The 8,505-nt window shown below is 52.5% G+C and overlaps 1 protein-coding gene across 1 annotated transcript; it reads left to right on the top strand.

The window, feature by feature from the left end:
- Positions 1-268: 268 nt before the first annotated feature.
- Positions 269-4,338, top strand: SLC39A3 (solute carrier family 39 member 3). Its single transcript, XM_058163741.1, has 2 exons — positions 269-796; positions 1,945-4,338. The coding sequence occupies exons 1-2, from the start codon at positions 590-592 to the stop codon at positions 2,677-2,679; spliced, it is 942 nt and encodes a 313-aa protein (XP_058019724.1). The 5' UTR covers positions 269-589; the 3' UTR covers positions 2,680-4,338.
- The last annotated feature ends 4,167 nt before the right edge of the window (positions 4,339-8,505 follow it).

The raw sequence follows: 8,505 nt of genomic DNA, 5'->3' as shown, positions 1-8,505 counted from the left end.
TCACCGTCTGTCTCCGGAAATGGCTTTTCTTTGATGTAGGAAATAAACTTATTTGGACACTGTCGGCTGGTACCTGGAGGGTAAGGGGTAAGTAGGGAAGGTGCGGGGCAGGGGCCCCTTTGAGGGGAATCTCCGCCTGAGAGCTGCCAAGGGGGTCGTGAGGGAAGGGGGTCGGTCCTCTGCGCAGTTATCCCCCAGCCAGCCAGCGGGACTGAGCGCCTGGACAGGCGCTGGGGGGGTGGGTGGGGAGGAGAGGGGTTGTCGCTTTGCGGCCTTGGCTCCAACCGAAGTTCCGGGGCTGGAGGAGCGATTTCCGCGGGGAGCCCGGGCAGCCCCTTCGGCAGACCCTCCGTGATCCGCGGAAGCGATTGACGATCGACCTCTGGAATCGCCGTCCCCAAGAGGGTCCGCCAGCAAAACTCCCCTTCACCGGGGTGGGGGGATTCGTGGCGTTCCGGAACCACTTCGCGGGAGGCGCGTTCCGCCCGGTCACCTTTCCGGCGCGGACCGAGGGCGACCCTTCCCTCCCGTGAGCGCCGCCGTGACGTCATCGGGGGCGGGGCGTCCCGGGGCCCCTCGGCGGCCGGCCATGGAGGTGGTGGCGGCGAAGGTGCTGTGCCTGCTGGGCACGCTGGCGCTGATGCTGGCCGGCGCCCTGTTGCCGGTGAAGGTGCTAGAGGCGGACCCCGAGCGGGCTCAGCGCTCCCGGCGGGCCCTCGGCCTCTGCAACGCGCTGGGCGGCGGCGTCTTCCTGGCCACCTGCTTCAACGCGCTGCTCCCGGCCGTGCGCGAGAAGGTAGGGGAGGGAGGGCCCTCCCGGGTCATCTAGTCCACCCCCTCCCGCCCCGCTTGGCCCTAGGCAGGGAAGGGAGCTCCAGGCCTCCCCGCATCCCGGTGTTTCCGGGGTGGGGGTGGGGGTGGTTGGGGAGGGATCTCTCGCCTCCTTTCTAAACTGGGTCCGGCTTCGGTAGGCGGGAAGAGGAGGACTTTTCAGCCTTTGACTTTGCTGGCCTTGGTCCGTTTGATCGGGATCGTCCTGGACCTTTTTCTTCCTCCCCCCGAGACGTTCCCTCCCCCCCACCAACGAGTCTGGAACTGCCCTGTAGGAATTTCCCCCAGGCATTAAATCATTGACAGGATCCTCCTTAATCCCCTCTTAAGCAAAAAGCCCCCGGCCGCCCCTTTCCTCCACACTCTTCCTCTCTCCGCATTGCAACCATTGCCCTTCTAAGCATCTATTTGTTAAACTGAAGAATTTCTGGCTCCTGGATCAAGGAAGCCTTTTCTCCGCTGGTTGAAATGGGCTCTTCCAGAAGGGACCCATTTTGCTGGTCCCCCCACTTCCCCGCCTCGTCCCTCCTTGGCTTTATGATCAGAGCTAGGAGACCCCACTCGCCGCGTCTCTTCTTCGGGCAACAGAGATGGTCACGGGGGGGGGGGAGGCTTGGAGGGCTCCTACAGCCAAAGGTGGTCGCTTTTCCACCTGCTGTTTCCCCCCCCCCCCATCCGTGCTCTGCTTTTCCTCTCCATTGCCCCTCCCTTTGGCTTGAGGACCTGCAGCCCAGTCCTCCCACCAGAGCTTCCCTGTTTGACCAGGACATCCCTGCATATTAAGATCAGACCCAGGGAACAGTTCCATTCTTTGAAAATGAATCGGGGGTCCTAAGAAATTCAGTGAATGATTGCGCCCATCTTCTCTTCCCATACCCATCCCTTTCAACTCTTTGTATTTAAACTCAACTGTTTCCCAAGGCAACTGTTTTAGTGGAGTCTGAGGTCCTTGGCCTCCAGTGCTTCCCGGAGATTTCTGCAGAGGCCAAAATGTGGAGAGGGAAGGGTCAGGAGCAGTTCTGAATGCAGCCCCCCGCCCCTCCCCCCTCATAAGAGGGCTGTGGCGGTCTCAGCAGGTGAACAGAATTTGGATTATCGGCTTCTGTCTTGCAGCTCCAGGAGGTTTTGAAACTTGGAAATGTGACCACCGATTACCCTCTGGCAGAGACCATCATGATGCTGGGCTTCTTCATGACTGTGTTTGTGGAGCAGCTGGTCTTGACCTTCCGGAAGGAGAAGCCGTCCTTCATTGACCTGGAGACCTTCAATGCTGGCTCAGACATGGGCAGCGACTCCGAGTACGAGAGCCCCTTCATCGAGCCTTCCTGGGGGCACAGTCACCGGGCCGACCATGGCCGCCACAGCCATGGGCTGGCCATCTATGAGCTCTCACATTCCAGCCCCCTGCGGCTCTTCAGCCTGGTCTTTGCCTTGTCTGCCCACTCCATTTTTGAAGGCCTGGCCCTAGGCCTGCAGGAGGAGGGTGACAGAGTCATGAGCCTCTTCCTGGGGGTGGCCATCCACGAGACTCTCGTGGCTGTGGCCCTGGGGATCAACATGGCCAAAACCGGGCTGAAGATCAAGGAAGCGTCCAAGCTGGCTGCTGCCGTCAGTCTGATGATCCCCCTGGGCATCGGCATTGGCATGGGCATCGAGAGCGCCCAAAACATGACCAGCAGTGTGGCCTCAGTCATCCTGCAAGGAATTGCCGGGGGCACCTTCCTCTTCGTCACCTTCTTTGAGATCCTGGCCAAGGAGCTGGAGGACAAGAACGACCGGCTGCTCAAAGTTCTCTTCCTGGTTCTGGGTTATGCGGCCCTGGCTGGGCTTGTGTTCTTCAAGTGGTGAGGGGCCTCCATTTGTCATCCCAGGGATGGGTCGGGACCCTCCTGCACATGGCCAGTGGAGAGCCAGGCAGCAGGGGAGGGGAGTGGGGGGTCACCGAGAGGCCTATCCCGAGTGCTGGGCTCTTCCCCGGCCATTTACTCACATCCATGAGGGGAGGGGATGGAAGGCCTGGGAAGACTGTGTCCTTTTCAGCCGGGGTTTTTGCCTAAGACATCAAAGTCAACCTGGCACGGCACTTGATGGCTCCACTTTGCCCTCAGGGAGGCACAAGTGGTGAACTGGGGGGAGGCTCTGCCCTTTGACTGAAGGATAGGGCAGGTTTCCGCGTCCTCCCCTCTTGTCTTGCGAAAATATTTGTCTTAGCCAGGCGCTACTGGTTCATTTCCTGAAACTTGGTCTTTTCCTGCCAATAGCTTATTTGACACCTGGTATTGTCAAGGCTTCAGTTACCTGCTGGGGATTTTCTTGTGGTTTTGGTTTGGACCAACCCTTAGAAAGGGGCTGAGCATCTGGCTGTCCACAAGGCCCAATGTCATCCCCAGCTTGCTCAGTTCCTCCAAGCAGAGATCCTGCCCTTCAGAACTGCAAGGGATTTCACTCTTCCAAGGGGGGGTGGGCCTTGCCCAGGGTGGCCCAGGGCCAATTGTCTACTTCAGGATACTTTTGTTTTATGCAACTTGAAGCTCCTTGTTTGATTCTGTGTGTGAGTGTGAGAATGAGAGAGTCTCCTACGCTGGGCCAGATTTGAACAACGTCATTGAGAAACAAAGATTTCCAGGGGCATCTAGGCATCTTTGGGGTCTTCGGAATGTGGAAGGGCTGAAATATTTGCTGGCTCCCCATGTCCGTCTGCAGCAGAGGCCACAAGAACTGCCTGCCTGGAGGGTCCGTCTCCTTTGCAGGCAGACAGCCGAGACCAGGTGGGTCCCCTCTGGCGACCTCAGGGTTGCAGCTTCTGCTGGCAGAGTGTTGGCTCTGTTGCCGGACTGTCTTGTTAGCTTCTTTGCCAAGCTGTGAGTCCAGGCCCTTGATCAGGGCAAGGCAAAGCTGGTGCCCGGCCTGCCTTTCCTGCTTCTGCAGCGAAGAGACTGCCAATGCCTGCCGGGGCCCTAGCTCAGGAACCACCTCAGCCATTGTAACCCCAAGGATAGGCCTCCCTTCCTTTGGCTCCGGAGAAGGGGTCCCTCCTCCTCTAAGCCTCAGGCAAAGCAGAGCTGGACTTTCTGCCCCACCAGACAGGCTATTGGAACCAGGAAGTGGTATGGGGGGTGAAGGCGGTGACGGAGGACCACACACGACACTCCTGCTGATTATTTGGCTGAGGGGATGCAGTTAGGGGGGAGATGCCTATTCTTTTCTCTCCCTTGGCTGCAGCTGGGACCCAAAATAGCACCCCTGGCTGGCTGGGTACATGAGGGCATTTTCCTCCCCAATTGTGGCATCAGCCTGGCTGCTGGCAAGGCTTCCTGAGGCCCTCAAAGTTGGTGGGGAGAAGTGGTCTGCTTGTGGGCTTGTGTGTGCGCGCACATTATTTATTGCATTCCTGCTGTGGGATAGGATCACACCCATCTGGTTGGGTGGTTTTATTACACTTACGTTAATCTCCATTGTGCTAAAATAGCCAGTCTTTGCGGGCTGAAATAAACCTGCTTTATCGCCCCTTATGTGACTCTGTCTATTGTGGGCAAACCAAGCCACATCAGGGGAGCCGGTGCCCTCCTTTCTGTGGGCAAAATGCTGTCCAGAGCCTCACAAGCTTCTCGCCTGGCCAAGAGATGGCCATTGGCAGGGAGGGCAGAGAGAAGCTCAGCCAAGTTTTGGCTTCCTGACTCCTGGATGGCCTTTCATCTCCCACCTGATGAGGAGGTTCTGCTCCTCCCCACTCCTACAGGGATCTGTGGGCCAGCCCTGCCCAGCTTTAGGGGCCTCGGCACCTGGCTTGGCCGGACTGAGCACCCAGCATCACCACCCGGCGGGTGTCCCTTTGCAGCTCTCTTCCCTCTAGGGAGCTGCTTCCTGTGTCCCTTGGCTTCTGCTGGCCTTGTCCAAGCATCGGGGCCTCTTCCGGTGTTGCACTGCACTGTGTGATGCGTTGAGAGAGGATTCAGCCCATGGTGCTTGGCACCTGGCAGGGCACAGAGTTGGGGGGGTGCATTTGCAGATGAGGGCCTGGCTGACTTCTTGGCCCTGAGGAGTGGGCGGGGGGTGAGCACGGCTAAGTGTGGGGCGCTGGTGGAGTTTCCTTGCAGAGGTCCCCATGCTCCTTCCTGTTCTCGGCCTTAGCTGGGCTGATCCGATCCGGGTCTCTTCCTGCCTCATCTGAAGATCTCCCTGCCCTTGAGCCTCGTATGGGTCCAAGGGAGCCTCACCAGAAGAATCCACAGGAAAAGGGGCTTTTGATAATCTGTGGGGAGAGACGTCCGATGCTCGGTGCAAGCAGGGGGACCCAGGAGATTCCTGCAAGGGAGAAAGCTGAACACGCTCTGGACCAGGCTTGGCCCCTGAGTCCTGGCTGTGGCAGCACTTCCCCATTTGAGGCTGTGCCATGATCTGGGGGTCACCGGCGGCACCTGCGGCCAAGAAGATATTTGCACAGTTCCAACACACAAAGCAGTGGTGCCCCTTTCTGGGTCAGGAGGCCCTCCGAGCAATCATATGATGGGCAACCCTCAACTTGACTATTGCAGGGTGCTATATGTGGGGCTGCCCTTGAAGACCACTTGGAAGCTATAGCTCAGGGGTATCAAACCAGATCGCATCAGGATGTTTTTTGCCCTTGAGGAGCCTGTATTCACCCTGCAAACAAGTCAGTGGGGAGGGGAGTTGTAAAGGGGGAAACAGAGCAAAACCCTCTGCCCTGACACTGGGGTGGGAGGACAGGAGGGCTCAGGCCGTCAGTCGAACAGACTGGGGTGGGGGCAGAGATGAGAAAGGAAGAGGGTCAAGAAAAACTCTGAGTCCACCCAGTGTAGGAAGTGGGTCTGTGCTAATTGGGTTGGGGGGTGAAACCAAACATGGGAAGACTGGCATCAAATCATCTTTCCATCTGTCCTGGCATCCCTCTTGGTTTGCCTGTCCCAGAAGAAGCTCTACACGGGGAAAGAGCTGGCGGGAGGCAGAGAGCTGCCCGGGCATCAGCCACTTCCAAGAGTGGAGTCTCAACATCTTTTGTGGTGACCAAAACTGGATGCAATAAATATGGTTTTACCAAGATATTGTAAAGTGATACTGAAACTTCAGATGCTCTTAATACTATTCCTCTATTAATGCAGCCTAGGATTGCATTGGCTTTTTCGGCTGCTGCTACACATGCCTGGCTCGTATTTAAGTGATTGTGCAGTAGGACTCCAGGATCCCTCCCACCATGACTACTGCTGAGTCAGGTACCCACCTATTCTATATCCCAAAGGTGATTTTTTAAGAGGCAACTGGACTTTCTGCTTTTTCTCTGAAGTCGCTTCGCTTGTCATCCAAGAAGCTTCTTCAGAGCTTTGGGACAACCATGACCTGGATGACTGAGAATCTCTATAGGCACCTATTCTATACCTGTACATTTGGTTTTTCTTGCATATGTATTAAACATTTTCTTACTATTGATTTTCATTTTATTAAATAGGTTCAAGTCTCTTGAGATCCTTCTGGATTGTGAGCATATCTTCTGGGGTGTTAGCTATTCTCGCCAGCTTGGTGTCATCTGCAAATTTGAGGAGTTCCCCTTCCATTCCTCTAAATCGCTTATGAAGATATTGAAGAGTCCTGGGCCTAGGATAGAAGTTTGGGATCTGCCATTATATGCTTGCATGGAGATGTAGTTCCATTGAGGACTACTTGTTGAATAAGGTTGGTCAGCCAGTCACAAATCCGTATGGTGGTGATATTGTCTTACCCACATTTTTCTAACTTACTAAGAAGTACCGGGCTGGAAAAGAGCTGATGTGGTTCTCATCTTCAAAAAAGGAAAAGAAAAAAAAACAGACCTCGGAAATTACAGACCAATCAGCCTAACATCAATACCCAGGAAGATACTGGAAAAGATGATAAAAAAAATCTGCCAACACCTAGAAACAAATAAAGTAATAACTGGCAGCCAACACCAGTTTGTTAAAAACAGATCATGCCAAACCAATCTTATTTCATTCTTCAACGTAGTGACTAAATTAGTAGACCAGCAAAATATCATGGACATAATATACTTAGACTTCAGCAAGACAAAGTAGACCACAACCTACTTCTTCGTAATCTACCAAAAAGTGGGATAGATAGCTTCACCACCAGATGGATTCGCAACTGGCTGACAAACTGTACTCAACGAGTAGTCCTTAATGGGTCTAAGTCTACATGGAGAGAAGTAAGCAGTGGGGTGCCACAAGGTTCTGTCTTAGGCCCAGTACTCTTCAATATCTTCACAAACGACTTAGATGAGGGAATAGAAGGGAAACTTACCAAATTTGCAGATGATACTAAGCTGGCAGGAATAGCTAACACCCTAGAAGTTAGGTTCAAGATCCAGATGGATCTTGACAGACTTGGAACACTGGGCCCTATCTAACAAAATGAAATTCAATGTAGAGAAAAGTAAAGTCCTACACTTAGGTAAGAAAAACCAAAAGTACACATATAAACTGGATGAAACCAGACTTAATAACAGTGACTGTGAGAGGGATCTTATTGGACAACCAGCTAAATATGAACCAGCACTGTGCAGCGGCAGCTAAAAAAGCCAATGCAATCCTAAATTTAAATAAATCCTAAAGCCAATGTCTTACACATTTGTAAAAAGAATCAGAACACTAAATACAAACTCGATGGACATTACCTTGTACATGACTCTCACCCCGTTAAAGACCTTGGAGTTTTCATATCAAACGATCTAAGTACCAAAAGCCCACAGCAACTACATCGCCAAAAAGGCTTTAAGAGTTGTAAATTTAATCTTGTGTAGCTTCTTCTCCAGAAAGATTGCTAACCAAAGCATTCAAAACATTTGCTAGACCAATTCTTGAATACAGCTCACCTGTCTGGAACCCACACCTTATTTCGGACATTAATACAATTGAGCGTGTCCAGAAATATTTTACAAGAAGAATTCTCCACTCCTCTGAATACAACAAAACACCTTATGCCACCAGACTTGAAATCCTGGGTTTAGAAAATTTAGAACTCCGCCGCCTTCAGCACGACCTGAGTTTAACTCATAGAATCATCTGTTACAATGTCCTTCCTGTTGAAGACTACTTCAGCTTCAACCGCAACAATACACGAGCACACAGCAGATTTAAACTTAAAGTGAACCGCTCCAATCTTGATTGCAGAAAATATGACTTCTGTAACAGAATCATCAGTGCTTGGAATACTTTACCTGACTCTGTGGTCTCTTCCCCAAATCCCCAAAGCTTTAACCAAAAACTAACTACTATTCACCTCATCCCATTCCTAAGAGGTCTGTAAGGGGCGTGCATAAGAGCACCAGCGTGCCTACCGTTCCTGTCCTAGTATTCCCTTTGATTGTATCAAATTCATATAGTTATTTCATGCTTACGCTTATATATACTGTTGTGACAAATAAAAAAAATAAATTGCATTAACAGAGGGATACAATCAAGATCAAGTGAGGTACTAATATCACTCTATAAAGCCCTAGTAAGATCACATCTAGAGTACTGCATCCAGTTTTGGTCACCACATTATAAAAAAGATGTTGAGACTTTAGAAAAAGTGCAGAGGAGAGCAACTAAGATGATTAGGGGACTGGAGGCTAAAACATACGAAGATCAGTTACAGGAACTGGGCATGGCTAGTCTAGTGAGAAGGACGAGGGGGGACATG

This window comes from Ahaetulla prasina, chromosome 1, assembly GCF_028640845.1.
Source record: "Ahaetulla prasina isolate Xishuangbanna chromosome 1, ASM2864084v1, whole genome shotgun sequence".
Taxonomy (NCBI): Eukaryota; Metazoa; Chordata; class Lepidosauria; order Squamata; family Colubridae; genus Ahaetulla; species Ahaetulla prasina.
This window is presented reverse-complemented; position numbering and strand designations above follow the sequence as displayed.

Excerpts from the sequence above, each read along its gene's own strand:
- SLC39A3 (XM_058163741.1), top strand. The coding sequence starts at position 590 with ATGGAGGTGGTGGCGGCGAAGGTGCTGTGCCTGCTGGGCACGCTGGCG. Across the intron at positions 797-1,944 it reads TCCCGGCCGTGCGCGAGAAG|CTCCAGGAGGTTTTGAAACT; the intron begins GTAGGGGAGGGA and ends TCTGTCTTGCAG.